Source organism: Nothoprocta perdicaria, unplaced genomic scaffold (genome assembly GCF_003342845.1).
Source record: "Nothoprocta perdicaria isolate Ctin4 unplaced genomic scaffold, notPer1 scaffold_2, whole genome shotgun sequence".
NCBI classification, from domain to species: domain Eukaryota; kingdom Metazoa; phylum Chordata; class Aves; order Tinamiformes; family Tinamidae; genus Nothoprocta; species Nothoprocta perdicaria.
The window spans coordinates 7,588,138-7,606,088 of NW_020455204.1; the positions used below are offsets into that span (position 1 = coordinate 7,588,138).

A 17,951-nucleotide genomic window follows, 5' to 3' on the forward strand; every position below is an offset into this window, starting at 1 on the left:
ACCGCCCGCCGCGCGGGCGCACCCCGCCCGGGGCGGCCGCGCGCCTGGGCCCGGCCCTGCTCGTCGCGATATTAATGATAATCATTAAAATGACGTAGCGCTGTGCACGGGGCGTTCGCCTGGTATATTTTCGAATATTTTCAAATATTTTCAAATATTTTCAAATATTTTATATAAAACGTCTGTAAAAATCCAGGCGAGTCCATTCACCATTTTTACTTCCCCCCTCACACTCAAAATTGTGTATCATAAACAAAGCACGAGTCCACGCTGCAGCAGCGTTTTTAAAGCAGGCTGTTCTCCAATACTTTATGGAACCAAGGGCTACTCATAATGGCCACAAGTAAGGCGACAAATGTCACTGCCAGGGTCTTGGCGAGACACTGCGGATACGGTTCTCCTGGAGGAAAATAAAAGAAAGTAGAAATTTCAACTCACTAAGTCCAAAGCGTTCTTTCAGACTTTGAAGAAATATGGGTCAGTAGATGGCATTCCACAATGCCTGCTATTTTTACCTGTGTAAAACCGTGTCAACGGATAAAAGAGTTGTGGCCAGCAAACATCATTTCGATCACAGTCAAATTCTGTATAATTAATCTGAAATCTGAAAAAAATAACAGGAGAGAAGTTGACACTGAAGGTACAACTTCAATACCACCAGAACAGCAGCACAAGTGATGACAAACAAGGTGGAAAACGGGCCAGGTTACAAAAACAGCTAAAACTTCCTGGCTATTCTGACTTCTTTTTTTCTCTTAAACAAGAAAAGGATCTTTCCTCTATTTCTGTCATTTTTAGCCAGATATTTCTTTTTATGATTAAGACATTTTAGACAGTGGATATTTTGCGGGCCTCACCCAACACCCTTTACCCACTTGAGTAAAACAGCTCAGAATCTTTTCTGCTAAAAGACAAATTTCCAAGGTAATTTACAGTCTTTATGGTCTGTATACTCTTGGGAGGGACTGTCCGTAACAGAAGAACTGTTGTTCAAGACATGCTAGAATAAGGCCTTTTTGTTCTGCAGTCTACAAACTAAATCTGCTCTTTGATAAGACATATTCGCATTGCATCTGCTTAACATCAGCTATCAAATTATCAAAATTACCTTGTTAGTGGAATGGGTGGCTGAGCTGGCACTTTAATAAACTGAACAGAAGCAGTGATGGGAAGAAAGTCCACGTTATCACAAGTCAGTCCACACTGGAATTGCCATATGACTGTTGAATAACTGGCAGAATACACACAGCTATTACTAGAGGCCTGAATGTAACCTCAAGGTCATGGACGTGCCATGTACTAAAACAGATACAGAATTTAGGGAGGCTGATGATGTGTTTGGATTTACAGCACCATTCAGAGAACACATGAAGGCTGGAAGTGAGGTGTATAGAATAAAATGCCATAAATTTGTCTGGAATTGACTGGGGAAAAAAGAAAAGCAGTGTGTTTCCAATATTAAACTTCCCTGTTTCAGAATAGAATAAAGCATTTATAAGCACTAAAAGGGAAGGTAAGAGAATATAGGACTACTCTGTGAGAAAAAGTTAACACATAGTTCTGCTTCAAAGTATTATCCGCAGCTTCAAAGATTTTTTTTTAATAATTTATTGAAAAGGCTAGCTGCTAGTCACCATTAATACTCTTTTAATTTCAAGTTCAGATAAGCAAATCTAAATTTCAAGTTCAGATAAGCAAATCTAAATTTCAACTTCTGGCTGTATTAGAAGAATTTGGGTTGCAAACATAAAAGGCACGTAAAAATAGAAATAACATTTTTTGCTTGTAAAACTATCTGCATCTGTTAGGCAAGCAAGTTTCAAAATTAAAGATTCATTTAACAAATATAGCCCAAAATACAATTTATACCTGATTTGCACAGCAAGTATCTCTTGCCGGGGAACCCCTTGTACTGCACCCACAGTAGCAAAGATTATGCGARTATTTAGATTTGCAGGAACATCTGAGCAAATGCCTTTCAAGTTTCCAGCACTCACATTGGTATTAGAATTATCAGGATCTAGACCTGTGGAGAAAGAGGGGTAGTCAGGTGGAAATATTGTGGAAATATTGATACATGTCATATGGGAACACAGCATGTTCTCTGTATAAAATACCCATAAAGAAAACCAATACTTTTTCAATGGAAAACTAAAATACCAAGTCATGTATACAAACTAACAGTGGAATACATCTTACTGTACTATCTTTAAACATTCAGAGATACATACCCATGGATATGTACCTATATGCATGAATGGATCATAATCATACTACAGTAAAGGCATATTTTAATAATTTAGACTATAAATTACAAAACAAACCTCACTTACGTATTATTTCCACCCAGTCATTTAGGTTACTGTAACTTGAGTTGCTCCTCTTTCCAATACGAGTAGCTTGTATTAATGAATTCAGTTTATCAGTTACATTTCCTCTGCAAAATAAGAATGTTCCAATACAAAAATAAGGCTGTAGCTACCAGCCTGGGTTACAATATTATTGTATTTTAAGGTCATTTTCCTCTGACAGATGTTCTTACACTCAGCATACATAAACTTCAACTATTGAGCTTCATAGCTCAAAAAGAAGTGTGAATCACAGAAACCCAAAATGCACATTTGAAAAGAATATGTGTTGATAGCCACAACTTATACAGAATCACTTAATGAGAAAAAGGAATACAGAGAGAAAAAAAAAATCAACACATGTAGCTCACCTTAAAAGGTTGCAATCTTCATTAACACCAACTTCTAGCACGCACCCAGAAAGGGAATCTAATCCAAACAAAACTGGGGTATAGGCTGCTGACGTACATAAACCTCCAAGAGCTATGAATGGAAAACATTTATTTGAGATTTCTTGCATCAACCTTTGTTCTATGTTCTATCACAGAGCTATTGATTAAAACGTATATCACAAAGCTCAATAAAATAGCTATGCTAATCTGCAAGAAGTGAGCTAAATTACACTGAAATCAAATCTTTCCACCTCCTGTTCTCAGCTTGGAAGGCTTTGCCCAAAGCCAGTTGTTTATTTAACACTAAAATGGATGAATTAATGAATTTTAGCATTTGTAAGAGCAAACACAACCTAATGAATTTAAAATGTGAGTGAAAGTCAAGAGAACTTAGTTGTATTCCAAGTTCTAACTCTGTTTTACAGCCTAAGTCATTTATCTTCCCCACCAAAGATTCTCAACTGTAGAGCAGAGGTATTATCAGTTCCCTTCTTCTATGTGTTCGGAAGTTTAAAATACTTTTTATTAATTCACATAGCTACATCTCACTTAGTAACTTAAACTTGAACAAAAACTAGTCTAGAAATGCAAGAAAGATTTTGGAATAAAAATATGTTTAATAAAAAGAGCATCTTAGCATAAACTGTTGTTGATGTCATGTCAGAAGTCATTACCTGGCTGCCAAAGTTTTAGGCTGCCGAAAGTATCAGAAGCATTCAGATTTGCAGCTCTCAATGGTTTTCCAACTTGATAACCTGAACATAGAAAGCATGAATATAGTTTTTAATAATAAATATATCTCAATGTTAACATACAGATATTTTCATTACAGTAGGAATGCCTTCATTTTAAATAATTAATAGCTACAGAATAAAAAAATCTAAAAATCAATCATCACTATTAAAGTCAGCAACTCACTAAGACATGAAAATTGGGACTAGCAACATAAAGTATGAAAGAGGTATAAAACAAATATCAGTGCAATATGTGCATTTTTTCTCTTCACTTTTCAGAAACAAAATAAATATCAATACCTGGGTTCCCAGATGGTTCTGTTTCATTAGTATTATTTAAGCTTATAAATTTGACAGTGAATCTCTGTGTCAGTATTTCTGCAAAAGGAAAAAAAAGATCTTATTCATCAAATTAGCAAAAAAGATGCTATTTAACTGTGTATAGGATAAAACTTCCAGCATTTATTAGTAAGAGAAGTTAATTAGTAGAAATTAATGGAAAATTGCCCAATAAAATTACTTTATGGAATCTAGGGAAAATTATATTGTAAGAAATATTGCTAAATTAGATACACTATCACAAAATTTCCAAGCTGAAGAAAAACAGAAGTAAATCAAAAATCTGTGGAAGTGTCATGATACCTCCATCACATAAATTTCCTTGGAAGATGGTGACATTTATTTCCTTTATGTTCTTGCCTTCCCAAATGAACTCATAATGTTCTGCAAAGGTCACATTTTTACATGGAACTTCAGTGGTAGGAGGGCTTTCTGACAGGGAAAAATGAAAAGGCCACAATAAATAAATAAATACATACACATATATATATATGTTTATTTAGAAAACTACATTATCAAAATTGAGAAGGAGTTTTATCTAACAAAATTCTGGATATAGTTCAAGCCTCTAGCACAATCATTCTGCAGCAAAACCTCCCCTGCTTACACATGGTCTGCCCATCGATAATTTTATTGTTGCCATCAATATTATTGTTTATATGTTCTTCTGAAGAAAAAAAACCTTTCAATGCAATGCAAGGGACCTGATTTTTTAAATCAACTTGAATAGAAGGTGGGTTGAATTAAAAACTTTTGCTTCTCAATAGGCCAAGCAATTTACTCTCTGAGGTTCTGATAACGCATGAGATCCCTCCAAAGAATTACAGCTGGTAACATCTTAGGCATCAAAATAATCTATTTCTTATATTTTTCAGGGTGGACAAGAACACATGTCAAATGGAAGACACATACCGCTCTTAGTAATGAACTTGTCTATGTCAGTGATGGTCCCATAGATCACATTCTGTTGGATGAAGTCTGAGAACAAAACACAAACGTAGCGGTAACCCCAGCTAACAAAAGAGACCGACACATGTTATTTCCACATACACTGTTGATAGGAAAATGGATTTGAAAATAGTACATTATGAAAGTATAGTTAGTTATTCTGTAATTATAGCCGTGTCTTCCAGATACAGATGAACAAAATTAGCCAATTTAAACAGGCACTTTTCATGCTGGTAACTACATTATCTCAAACACAGAAATCACACTCTTCAAGTATTTGATTTTTGTAATGCAAAAAATAACAACTTCTCACTAAAACTCTCACTAAATCTAAAATGATGATCTTGCATGCTCTTGACTGAAAAAGAGCACTGCAACAACTTGAAAATGGGGAAAGGGATGCTCTATTCTGTCACCTATCCCACTGTTTCTTAGGAACTAAATCCTGGAGACTTCAAAGGGGCTCTTGAAATCCAGACTAGAGCATTACCAAATGCGAACTACTGCCATCAGAGAGATATTATGCAACTGCCACATCACCAGCCTTCTTTTTTTGTTTCTTTTCTATCAGCTCTGAGAAACACTGACACTCTTCTGCCCAGGTTTATGCAACGTACCTCCAGTGCCACTGTTCACCCTCACATCATGCGGCAGCCCTTCCCGGTAAGATGCTACGTGGGTAAGACACCTCACATCGAAGTCCCGCAGGAAGGCGACAGGGGCATTCCCGACACACTGCCCAGCCATGGATTGCTGCAGGTAGTTCAACAGGAATAAATATGAGGGATCTTTTCCCAGCTTTCTGCGTTTCACTTTAATACTATTTGTCAGGGAAATGCTCAGTGTATATACTACAGCCATATCTGACACTAACAAAAGGAGCAATCTATTATATCCAGCTTTCTTCTGCAGTAAAAGAGAAATTCAGATTTTGAAAGCTGTGCTTTCACACACAGCTTTCAAAAGAAATGCAGCATACAGTATGGCTTCAGGGTCATTTGTCCAACTAACTGTAACTAATGACTCTTTTTAAAATGCAAAAGGAAACTGAAAGAACACAGCCCAAGGATGAAGGGTAAAAGAGAAAGCAGAGTGCAGCACTCAGTAATGCAGCAAGTGAACTAAAAATAACACAGGAGACCATAAACTACTAATTGGGGTGCCAAGCTTGCTTTAATCTATTGAAATAATTACAACTCCTACCTTTTGGGGAGGGGCGGGTGGATAAGGAAGGAAAGAATTCACTTTTGATAATGATTTTTTGCAAAATGAAAAATCTATTCTACCAGTTCTGATTGGCAAGCTGCAAAATTGGTTACAAGAATGTAAAGAGTACGATATGCGAAGAACACACAATAAACTATGAGGAACCAAATGCTCCTAAACATGAAATGATTACCTGGGGGATGGTAAAATAGTCATTTTCCTCTGTCATAATTGGATCTCCTTCTCTGTAACCAGTAAAAAGTCTCCCAAGAGGCATTTGCAATGGGATCTTAAATGAAGCATCTCTGGGTGTAGAACTGAAGTTTAAGAAGAAAACAATAATTCACTCTCTACATCACACAAATTATAAATTTCAAGCCTTTTCTCATTCAGTATCACCCCACATACATTTAACTTCATATCTTAAAACTTGTTTTCAAAATAACTCATTATAAGAATAAGCAATAGTCATTAGCATTACTACCACATGTAATTTTTTTTACAAGACTTACATAAAACCATGATAAAAGTAACCAAGAAATGGTGTATTGTCAAGAGAAGACTGCACACAAAGGAAAGGAAACCAATCAGGAGTATATTCCATTGTCTTAGAAGAGCACAATTGATCAAAAGGTGGGTTTACATCCCCACCAAACACTCCAGGGAAACATGATCCGGTAAATAATTCCTTCAAGTCTGACGTACATTCCTAAAATGGAAAAAAAGGGTAACTTTTAACACAGTTATTGCATTAACATAATCACAAAAGCCACAGCTACAAGTAATCAAAGCAATTCTATAGAGAAAGATAGTAATTCTTAACAGGAAAACTGAAAAACTCAGTCAACTGCTCTATATGTGTGAAACATTTGGTACCTCTCTTACTTCTTCCTCCTCCTCTTATCTTTCTCCCAATAATAAGGAGGGAAAAATAATTCCTCGAAGTCTAATATGAAATTAGTACCTGATCACAGCAACAACGAACATCACAAGCTCCAGCTGTCAAATCACAAGGACAAGAGCCTAAGGGCTGAAATGCCTGGTTAGGGATGATAGTTGCATTTTCTATAAAATATTAAAAAAAAAAAAAAAAAGAACAAAAAAATCAAACTGTGATCATGTGCATTATAGCTTATTCCCACTGTGTACATGATTTTTGTTAAATTCTCTTACTAACTACTCAGCCTTCATATTTGCTGCCCAAATCCCAATTTTTAACTTCTCATATGTAGAGGGGAAAAAAACAGCTAGTATACACTTTCTTTCCTTTAACACATTCAGCTACTTACCTGACACGTTTCCTGTAACAGAGGAGTTTGCATAGATTTCAGCTTGAATCAGGAGATGTGCCAACATCACAGAACCACGGCAAGCTAAAACCTGAAGAGTTTCAACCACGCAGAGAGGACTTGTGCAGCAGTCAGTGGCATTGGGCAAACACAATTGCAGGTTTCTAGTCAGGCTTATGGTCACTTTGGAAATATCCTGGAAAACATCAGATAAAGCCTGGCAACTTTGACAGTTTGTTTTAAATTACATTTGCTTATACCACACAAGTTTCTGAAAGAGAAGTTTCAGTGCCACTATGAAGTGTCAATGTTAAAATGCAGCAGATATAAAAGGGGATATTTGCTGAGATTGAAATGAAAAAGGTCTGCCCTGAAATAAGCAAATAAAGTGAGGACATGATCTATATAAACAGATTTTTAAGGCACACACAAAGATCATGTTACTCAGAAACCAAATGCACAATACTAAAGAATAACATTTAAAAAGTGAATTTCCATTGTTATTTAGTGTCTCAGCTGATAACTGGAATGACTAGAGACTTGATAAAAGCCTCAAAGATTTAGGCGTGGAATAGTTACAGTTTTAATACATATTGTTACCTAATACAAAAATGAACATTTCAAAGGAAAGAGGCATAGGCAAAACACAAACTGGGTGGCTAATCCACAGACATTTCACTAGTATTGCATTAGTATTAGTATTGCATCTTAACAATGTAAGAGTCCAATTCTTCCCATATTAAGGAAGAACCTGTATTTTACATACCCCGCCAGGCTTTACACTCAAATTCCAGTCACCAGCTCTTCTGCTTCCACTGCAATTTGAATGGTGCATTTTTCCTATGGCAAAAGAAAATAATAAGTTTCAGTGGCACTGAGGAGAGAAGGAAGGAGGGGCAGGAAGGTTAAAATCCCTTTCTGGCTTCCTTTCAGCAAATTCTTCTGCCCACCCGGCCCCACTTGGGTCACAGGAGGGCTGAGGGCTTCATCTGCCCCTATCCTCTGGGGTTCCTATCCAGCAACCAATAAAGCCTGCCACAAAGGCTGCTATTTAATGTTCTGCTGTTCCTCTAGCAGTATTTGTGAGAGAAAAAAAAAATCAAATATGTTTATTTATACGCTATCTAGAAATATATATATATATATATATATATATATATGAGAAAGTGTTCTTACCTGTTTCTTCATCTATAGGGCTTAAAACTAACGAGAAATTGACTCCTGAAGCATTTCCAAGAAAGAGTGCATTGACCCTGGGCCCGGACATGTGGATAAAGGAAGGCTGGAAGACTAAAAAAGGAGAAAAAAAGAGTCTTAGTGCACACGGTGACCGAGCTGGGTGAGGTCCCCGCGACGCCCTCGGCTCGCACCCCGCGGCTAAGGTCCTGCCCCTCCACCGGTGCTCCTGGACCTCCCTCATGTGAGAAAGGCGACCAGGGACAGGAGGGTTCGGGTCTCGCGGGGAATGCAGGGAGCAGCAGGAGGGGAAGGCTGCGTGGGACCCCCCGCCACCCACCGGGCCGCCGAGCCCGCTGCCCGGCGCACGGAGCCGCCGCCGCCGCCAGCAGCAGCAGCAGCGCCCCGAGGAGGGCGGCCCCCATGGCGCCTCAGGCACGGCCCGCCGCCATCTTGCACCATGGAAACGGCGGCGGGGCGGGCGCCGCCGGGGAGGGGAGGGGCCAAGGGCGATGGGGCGTGGTCATGTAGGAAAGGGGCGGGGCCGGGGCGAAGGGGGCGGGGCCGGGGCGAAGGGGGCGGGGCCGGGGGACGACCAAGCACAATCGTGTGTACTCGAAAAAAAAAATCTTTTATTACAAATGGTTTATACAAAGCAAATTATAAATACAGTCCTCAACGTGGCATCCAGCAGTTAAACACCCTAATAAAGGATTTGCACTTACACAGATAGAAACCTGATGCAAGGAGCAAGACATTTACATAAATTCCTGTGTACACCTTGAAAAAATATACATATAATCTTTTCCTATGTAGGAAACACTTCTTCCCCTTATACCTTTCAGGAGAACTTCAGTTATTGGCTACTTGCTAAAAGATGAAATTCTGCAGTTACTAAAAAGTTTTTTTTAATAACTAAAGCAATGTTTGAAAAAAAATCAGGCAGCGTACCCTTATCTTTTGGCATATAAAGAGCACCAATACAAAACAAATAATAAGTCTTCCTACTAGCCTGTCAAATGCCAGAGGTAAAGTCATGGGATAGTTACAAATCTGCTGTCTGAGAAATCTGCTGTCATACTCTAATGTTACATTTTCTGTTTATGATTGTATTTTAAAAATGGAAAAGACTAAACATCTGGTTTGCATTTGTTGAAACTATTCTAAACAAAAAGGTCCTTTTTCATGAATGAAAAAGTTTTCTGTTACTGAACTTCATTAGGTATTGTTCTAGTGAATGTTTACATTTTGAAGGAAACATCAAATAAGGGGGAAAAAAAAAAAAAAAGGTGGAGGGGCATCACAAAGACAGTACTACCAAGAGGATAAATGAATATAAAAATACATGGACGTGTGCATATAAGAGAATCAAATTAACATCTTTCAAAAAGAAAGTGGGTTCTAAATCATCTTGAAATTTCTTGCTCATTTATTTTGAAAATGATCCTATTCCAGTCCTCAAATCTGGCAGCAAAACCCAGCAGAAAGCTGAAGTCCCTGAATATAACGCTAAGGCTTTGATCCTATCCTCCAGGAACGGTCACGCTTACCTTTATATAAACATACAATTGTAGTCAGAGCTTCTCGTTTCTGAAACTAACCCAGAAACATGAAAAACTGCAGTGACCTTTTACTACACAAGGTTATGGATCTTAAACAAGCTGCATCTTCTGTTTCCTATTTACAACTAAGCACAGTATACATGTTAACACAGTGATTTCTTACTTAAGAGGGCTATGTAGGAAATACATGATTTAAATATTTGTCCCTAAGAAACAAACAATAACACTGTACAGTTCTCTTTCATACTCAATAAAAAGTGCCATCAATCTGTTAGGTATATTCCATTGCATGGAATTACTGCAGGAGGTAATCACGTGTTCACATAATGATGTTACACAGCTAACTTTAATTTCTTCTTCTTAGCTTTCATGACAGGCGGCAATGATATTTTGAAAGCAGTCCTGAAAGAACATCAAAAGACAATTGTTAGATACACTCAAGATATTTCCAAAACCACCCCTTAAACAAGAAGAAACACTTACTCGCATGTACTACAAATAGGACTGAAGTTGCAAAATACTGCAAAAAGATTTAAAATAAAAAAGTTACTTTCACTAAAGTAGTTCCTTTAAAATGTAAAATAAAATATTATTGTTAATATTTATAAACTTACTGGACAAGCACACAGAGCAGACATATCCGATTTCAATGAGATTTCGATGACAGAAACAAGCAGCTCTATAGTCAACATGTATTGGAGGTGGAAGGACAAGTTGCGCTCTTTGCTCTTGATCAGGGAGAAATACCCACTATATGTACAAATGAAAAGTATTTTACAAACTGGTAGAGTATTGCTTTGAAATGTAATCAATATTATTTCCTATTTGCTACAAGAATAAATACCAAAGTGATTATTCTATAACTTACCAGCAAATACTGCAGAAGGGATGGCATGTGGAGCACTTTTAAGTATATGCCACCTGTAATGTCACAAGCCTAGAAAGCAGAGAGAAGAACACCTAGATATTGTCCTTTAAAATGGACGATATCTCCCTTTAAAATGGACGATATCTCCCTTTAAAATGGACGATATCTCCCTTTAAAATGGACGATATCTCCCTTTAAAATGGACGATATCTCCCTTTCTCCCTAGTCTCTCCCAAGACTAGACTACAAAAAGAACTTGATACGTGTTGAACCATCTGTCATTAAATATCTAAGAACTGCAGTAAATAGCAAATAGGAATAGCAAGTCCGTACCTGTTGCAGAAGTCCTGAATCAGAGTCCAAGACACAGGCATCAATCAAAATGCTCTGTAACCAAAAAGGTGAAACCCATGAAAGGCAGAAATTCAATTAGAATGAGTGTAACTCCAGCTGTCTTGATTTGTTGTAGCTATAAATATAGTCCATCTTTCCATGCCCAAATTATTAAGGCCGTAGGTCTGCCATAGAAAAGCTTTATTCCATGAGCAGCACATGAATCCAAATACCCAGTCTCTACTTTCTAATACATGGCAATAAAGTTCTATCACACATTATTTATAAGGATGGAAAAAGTTACTTCGAAAGAAATCTTTAAGAGGTCTACTAGGTTTCATGTTCAAACACTAAGTTTTTGTTTGTTTGCTTCCCTTTCACCCTGGTCATGTTAGATTTCATAACCTTCAAGAAGTCATAAGAGACATGAACAAATTTGTTACACTTATACATTAATGAAAACAATGTATAGCAGATGGTATACAAAATGCCAGCCTCACCTGTTTTTGTGCTGCGAAGATCACATTCATGAAATTCATATATTGCAGTGCACTGTCTTCTGCAGCTTTTATGACCTAAGTAAAGCGATTCAAATTTGTTAGCCTACATAGTATTGCTATAGTTCAAAACTCAAACAAAACTGATGCAAAAAATTCTTACCAGAATTCTTGATCTAATTTCTTGATTGCCTAAACATTGAAAGAAAGAGAAATGCATAAGCACATTGTTTCCACCCCTTGTAGCTTGACTCATAATCAGGTATCAGAATCTAATACTTCAGTTAAAATAGATGTATGACACTGGTTTTTATTTTCAGTAGCATTAGGAGTAGCAGAAAGACTTGAGAAGTATCTAATATCCCTTCCAAAACAAGTATCTTATGATTCTAAAGCTTCAGCAAAAAAGGGGACAAGAACAATATACGCAAGAACAATTTGTACTGTTAAATCTCACAGCACTCAAGTTTGCAAGAATTACAAAGATGTTTTAATTGTGCAAAGAATTGACAGTTCTTCTACGGTTAAATAGCTCTCTCTGTTGTTTTTGTTTGGAAAATTTGTAATCATTATAAACATTATTTCTAAATCACACAGAGCCCGCTCAAATTGGGCAATTAAAAACATCCAGAAAAATGTATACCCCTAATTGGTAATGTGGGAAAGGAGGTATCAAAACATACACATGTATTTGCATGCACATATATATACGCATTCATTTTTTTTCCTGACCTTCTAATTCAAGTATTTATGCAATTACACAGCGTAAGGAAAAAAAAAAAAAAAAAAAGTATTACCTTTCATTACCTCTTTGCTCATCTTGTTAATATCTGCATTAGCTAGCGTTAAGGTATCATCACTCTCAGAATGCCCAAGAACCAGACATAATATTTCCAAAAATTAACAAAACAGATTTAAACACAGCATGCGTGTGTGTTCACTGCCTTACCTAACACACGTTTTAGGGAGTGCAATTTAGTTATTACACAAGTCATAATTTTAGAGGGGAAATTATTGCTTTGAATATTATTACAGAATAGTAACTGTGAAGCCTATAGCGAAGTATAATCAATATTATAAGAAACAGTCTTTCAAAAAAGAGATAAAAGCTTTGAAAATTCAGTCATTAAAAGGATACAACATAGTGCTTTAGCAAGTGATCCTGCCAACAGAGTTTCAGTTTGCTGGCCCTTCATTTCAGCTGCAATATAATAAAAAAAATGCAAAGTTATTTTATGTATGAAATCAGGTGCTGAAGCTGACCACACTAAATACTATGCTTGAGTTCTGTCTTTAGCACATGGTTCTACTGCAACGACCCCAGAATTGTCAAAAACATTCCTATTTATTTTAAACTTAGGAAAATTCAGAAGACCAAATTAGGGCCTAGACAAAGGAAATTCTAGCAGCTCCTTTACAGCCTCAGTGTTTTGCAGTTCTAAACATTAAACATAGAATCAACTTTTCCTTACTTTTTGTCATGAGGTCTTTAACCTCCTCTGTGATTGCATCATTTATTGCCGTTAACAATTCATATTTCCCATCTTTGCTGCCCGGGCAATTAGATTCCAGAAGACCAGCACCATCTCCGAGGAGATCTGCACGAGTCCAGCGCTTCCCGGGATACAAGAAACGACTGAAAGAAAAGAAAAATACTATTTTGTGAGTATGCTTATAAAAAAAAAAGCTAAATAACTGACCAGCTGTGGACAACAACACTCGAAAGCACAGCTCCCAAAAATTCTATATACCTGAGACTATGCAAGCCAGGCAATTTTCAAAACCAAAACACAGTAATGCCCGCGTTGACTCCCTTCCTTTCAAGGCCTGTTTTGTGACAATGTTCATGGTGTCAAACAGCCCCCGTGCCTGTACTGAGGGGTAGTTCACTCAGTTCTGAGACTCATGAATAACTAGGGAGGAGGAACCCTCAAATCAGGAAAACTTCCCCACTTCCATTGTCCCGCTTACTGCACATCTCCTCACCACCACCACCTTCAAATTACATCACACATGTATTTTATTTTCTGCTTAATAAAAATCCAATAAAAACCACGTCATGTCTTTCCCATTCATCCTCAGTTCATCTCTATTTGTAAGCGAACGCTAAGCTACACATCCTAAGCTCGGTTTCGACGATGCTCTGCAGCCCGGGGCGGGCTCGGGGCCGCGGGACGGGGCTCGCTTCCCGGCGGGCAGCACCTCTCCTGCGTGTGGCTCGCGATGACGGCCAGCCTGTTGTTGCGGCTCATGAACAAGTGCGAGTTTCCCAGCACCATCGCCGCGTCGAGGCACTTCGACAGGGTGAACTAATGGGAAAAGAAAGGGGAAAAAAAAGGGGGTGAAGAATGGAGAGCGGATGAAGCGCAAGTGTTTGAGGCGGGAGCTCCCGTGAGGAGCGGGCGCCGCCGCCTCAGGGCCCGCCGGCCGCGCTACCTCGGCCTCTCCCTGCGCCCTCTTGCCCCACCAGATGGGGTTGGTGTCCACGATGATGACCAGCAGGCTCAGCTCGTCCTCTGAAACACAGAGCGCGGCGCCGCGTCACGGCGGGGCCCCCCGGGACCGGGACCGGGACCGGGGCCGCCGCCATGGCGCCCGCCTCACCCGCGCTCATGGTGCCGCGCCGCGATGACGCCACGGCGCGCCGCGTGACGCCACGGGGCGCCGGCGGGGAGCGGAGCGCGGCGGCCGCCATGGGCACGGAGGGTAACGGCGGCCGCGGGGGGCGGGGGCGGGACGCGGGGGTCGCGGCGGGGCTGACGCCGCCGCCGTTGCCTTGCAGCGCTCATCGAGGCCTTCCGCGCGCAGCTGAGGGACGACCCCGACGTGGCGTCGGCCGTGGTCGCCATCCGCGTGCTGCTCGGCTTCCTCAAGCAGGACCGAGGTGGGCGCCGCCCCGCGCGCTCCCCGCGGCGCGGCCGGGCCCCCCGCGCTCCCCGCGGCGCGGCCGGGCCCCCCGCGCTCCCCGCGGCGCGGCCGGGCCCCCCGCGCTCCCCGCGGCGCGGCCGGGCCCCGCGCGCCCTGACCCGCCGCCCCCTGTCCCCCTCCCGCCGCAGGCGAGACCATCCAGGGCCTGCGCAAGAGCCTGCGCAGCGCCATCGACACGCTGTCCCGCGTGGACTCCTCGGTGGCCGTGTCGTCCGGTGGCGAGCTCTTCCTGCGCTTCATCAGCCTCACCTCGCTGGAGTACTCGGTAAGGGGGCCCTGTCACCCCCGTCCCTAGCCGGCTGTCCCCGCTCCGGCCTCACCGCCGGCTTCACTCCCCTTTCCAGGACTACTCCAAGTGCAAAGAAATCATGATCGAGCGCGGGGAGATCTTCCTCAGGAAGGTCTCGCTGTCGCGGAACAAGATCGCCAAGCTCTGCCATCCCTTCATCAGAGACGGTGCTGTAAGTAGCCCAGGTGGCCACGCTCCTGCCGCCAGCGATGGACAAACTGGAGCCAGTGACATTTATTAGCATCCGTTTACGACAGCGGTGCCCGGTGATGGCTCTCGCAAATGCCCAGGCATCACATCACCCAGTCCTTTATTTTCTTAAAACTCTTCCATCTACACCCATTTCTAGGCAAACCAGCATTAACTTGTAGCCTGCTTCTAGGAGCAGCTGATGCATCACATGAAATTTCCATTGAAAATGGAGTTCCCACCTTTGGCTCTATCAGGGCTATGTAAAAACTTGCCACGTAGAAGTCCATCTTGGAGTGGTTTGCTCTCCCATAATATGTATAATACAAATTACATACAGTATTATTTAAAATGGATATACAGTGGTGTGAAGTAAAACCTATGACACTGCAATAACAAAGTATCATAAAAAGTAATACCTGTTCTTTTTGACAGCGAATATTGACACATGCCTACTCGAGGGTGGTCCTCAGGGTGTTAGAAGCAGCTGTGGAGTCAAAGAAGCGATTCAGCATTTACGTCACCGAATCACAGCCAGACCAAGCAGGGCAAGTACATGTTAATTTTGTGCTTTATAGATGAGCAAGCATCAAATCTGTCATATCTTAAGGAAAGTTGCAAAGCTTGCTTTTTTTGCTCGTAATGTGTGACTGTATTACTAAAAGTGTCACATAATTCCAAACAAGCAAACATACAATAGCAATTTGTTTCCATTTCTACACAAGAAGATATTTACCCTTAGGGGGAGCATCAAAAACAAAAACTAGTGGCAAGGGAACATGGGCAGTCATTGTTTCATGTCCTTCAGACAATATTTTTCTAGCATTGTCTTTAAAGACAGACTTTTAAGCCTCAAACATGCTATTTTCATAGGCAAAAAATGGCAGAAGCCCTGAGGAAGCTGAACATTCCTGTGACTGTGATTCTAGATGCTGCAGTTGGGTAAGTATGACCATTATATCCTAACATTGCTCATTGCAATTTGACAATATTACAGACGAGCATCCTAGAAGCTTGCTCAAAGCACAGAGATTGTTACTCATTCCTGAAACAGTCACCAAACAAGCTAAACAAGTTAGACCTTTTGGTACACAACTAGGAGATGCCGGCTTAAAAATGTATGTATATCTATGGAATAATTGTATATTAGAATGAAGTCAAGCCTAAGCATGGAATTTGGAGTTGCATGGAAAAAAACCCTGGTGATACACAAAAAGACATTTTTTTCTTTTTTAAATTTGCACACTGTTGGTTTTTAAGTTAATTGCTAAATTACCACTGCCTAGTAGTCAATACAAAATAAGAGAAAGAACTATTATAAATCTAAATCACAATAATGTTCTTAACGTTGAGTGCAAAATACATGTCAGTCTGTTTAGCAAGGCAGTAATCCAGCGAATACAGTGGCCTGACTGGGCAAATATGCAAGTGTTGTCTAATACAGTAAATCTCCCTTCTTCAGAATGTTTACTTGGTGGTTTGTTTTCTAGATCTGTAGCTTCAATGAACACAACAGGTCAGATAGATGTAAAAAGGTAGAGAAGTCTCTGGGCAAGACATTTACAACAGTTCTGAGTTTTGCTGTGCAATTAGTATTTTAATCACGATATTCAGCTACTTTGTGTAGCTGAGCTTTACCCCTATTTAGATTCTCCAAGCCTTTTCAACATCAGGTAGGACTGGAGAAAACATAGTTATTTAATATTCCTGCTTGGAAAAGCAGAGGAAAGCTGGATAGGTAACAGCATGTGTACTTGCATAGGTAGCTTGGAGCACTTCAGAAAAATAAATGATTGTTTGTGCTACCAGTTCCTGTTATGTTCAATGAATTATGGCTTTTTTCCACCCCTCAGCTACATTATGGAGAAAGTGGACCTGGTCTTAGTTGGAGCTGAAGGTGTAGTTGAAAGTGGAGGAATTATTAACAAGGTAATAGGTAGCAAGTTTATTACATTATTCTGTAAACTGTATGCCTTTACAGTTTGATTTCGTGGAAGCTTTTTTTAAGTTTGTTTGGACATTATTCAAGAAAAGTCGCTTTCTTTTTGGAAATAATGTCAACATTTGTCACACAACCACTGAGAGTCTGTACGTTGTTCTCCATGTGTCTCTACAGATCGGCACTAATCAAATTGCTGTTTGTGCCAAAGCTCAGAACAAGCCATTCTATGTTGTAGCAGAAAGTTTCAAGTTTGTAAGACTTTTCCCTCTAAATCAGCAGGATGTCCCAGATAAATTTAAGGTAAGATAAATTCAAATTACTTCTTACGCACTTAAGACGCACATGAATTATTTTTTCAGATAACAGTTGAGGCCAAGATGGCAACAGCCTGTGCCTCTTTTTATAAGAACCATCTTCCTTCAGCAATACCAAGTATCTGTTCAAGGGGCACTACCTTTGCCCCTACGAAGTTTTTAATGTGCAGATGTGCAGTAACTAATGCTTTGTTTCCTTCTAGTATAAAGCAGATACTCTGAAATCAACTCAGAATCTAACGGAAGAGCATCCCTGGATTGACTATACATCACCGTCGCTGATCACACTACTGTTTACAGACCTAGGGGTATTGACTCCATCAGCTGTCAGTGATGAACTTATTAAACTCTATCTGTAACACAAGAGACTCAGTCATCCACACAGGGTGAATCATTGCGTTCCTCAAAGACCATCACAACTGTAAGAACTTGAAAGATGATGCAAGTTACATGGCCATAATAAGGAGAAGACACTTGACCTAACTACCAGCCTTCTTGAATTTTTAAGGCAAAACATTGTATGAGTGGACCACTGTCAAAAGAGGAGTTGCTGCAGCTTCTGAAGGCCTAAAATAAATTATTTAAAGACAGGTGGAA

At 40.0% G+C, this 17,951-nt stretch overlaps 3 protein-coding genes across 3 annotated transcripts; 1 reads left to right on the forward strand and 2 right to left on the reverse strand.

The window, feature by feature from the left end:
• Positions 1-194: 194 nt before the first annotated feature.
• TCTN2 (tectonic family member 2) lies at positions 195-8,546 on the reverse strand. Its single transcript, XM_026037574.1, has 17 exons — positions 8,433-8,546; positions 8,023-8,096; positions 7,257-7,452; positions 6,932-7,032; positions 6,480-6,676; positions 6,161-6,284; positions 5,379-5,514; positions 4,726-4,791; positions 4,117-4,245; positions 3,775-3,852; positions 3,415-3,495; positions 2,720-2,831; positions 2,334-2,437; positions 1,870-2,026; positions 1,109-1,231; positions 516-604; positions 195-400 (listed from the first exon to the last, which is right to left on the reverse strand). Exons 1-17 carry the CDS (start codon positions 8,521-8,523, stop codon positions 285-287), a joined length of 1,974 nt encoding a protein of 657 aa, XP_025893359.1. The 5' UTR covers positions 8,524-8,546; the 3' UTR covers positions 195-284.
• A 498-nt stretch (positions 8,547-9,044) lies between these two features.
• Positions 9,045-14,215, reverse strand: GTF2H3 (general transcription factor IIH subunit 3). The gene is made up of 12 exons (XM_026037465.1): positions 14,129-14,215; positions 13,895-14,001; positions 13,165-13,328; positions 12,831-12,893; positions 12,490-12,522; positions 11,856-11,884; positions 11,696-11,770; positions 11,196-11,249; positions 10,863-10,931; positions 10,609-10,744; positions 10,478-10,514; positions 9,045-10,396 (listed from the first exon to the last, which is right to left on the reverse strand). The coding sequence occupies exons 2-12, from the start codon at positions 13,969-13,971 to the stop codon at positions 10,327-10,329; spliced, it is 807 nt and encodes a 268-aa protein (XP_025893250.1). The 5' UTR covers positions 13,972-14,001; positions 14,129-14,215; the 3' UTR covers positions 9,045-10,326.
• A 65-nt stretch (positions 14,216-14,280) lies between these two features.
• On the forward strand, positions 14,281-17,913 carry EIF2B1 (eukaryotic translation initiation factor 2B subunit alpha). The gene is made up of 9 exons (XM_026037483.1): positions 14,281-14,398; positions 14,475-14,576; positions 14,749-14,885; positions 14,965-15,081; positions 15,534-15,646; positions 15,972-16,040; positions 16,952-17,027; positions 17,215-17,340; positions 17,558-17,913. Exons 1-9 carry the CDS (start codon positions 14,281-14,283, stop codon positions 17,711-17,713), a joined length of 1,014 nt encoding a protein of 337 aa, XP_025893268.1. The 3' UTR covers positions 17,714-17,913.
• Positions 17,914-17,951: the final 38 nt, after the last annotated feature.

Excerpts from the sequence above, each read along its gene's own strand:
- GTF2H3 (XM_026037465.1), bottom strand. The coding sequence starts at position 13,971 with ATGGTGCTGGGAAACTCGCACTTGTTCATGAGCCGCAACAACAGGCTG. Across the intron at positions 12,894-13,164 it reads TAAAGACCTCATGACAAAAA|CTGAAATGAAGGGCCAGCAA; the intron begins GTAAGGAAAAGT and ends ATTATATTGCAG. Across the intron at positions 11,250-11,695 it reads TCTTCGCAGCACAAAAACAG|AGCATTTTGATTGATGCCTG; the intron begins GTGAGGCTGGCA and ends TTTTGGTTACAG.
- EIF2B1 (XM_026037483.1), top strand. The coding sequence starts at position 14,281 with ATGGCGCCCGCCTCACCCGCGCTCATGGTGCCGCGCCGCGATGACGCC. Across the intron at positions 14,399-14,474 it reads GGCCGCCATGGGCACGGAGG|CGCTCATCGAGGCCTTCCGC; the intron begins GTAACGGCGGCC and ends GTTGCCTTGCAG. Across the intron at positions 15,082-15,533 it reads CCTTCATCAGAGACGGTGCT|CGAATATTGACACATGCCTA; the intron begins GTAAGTAGCCCA and ends TCTTTTTGACAG.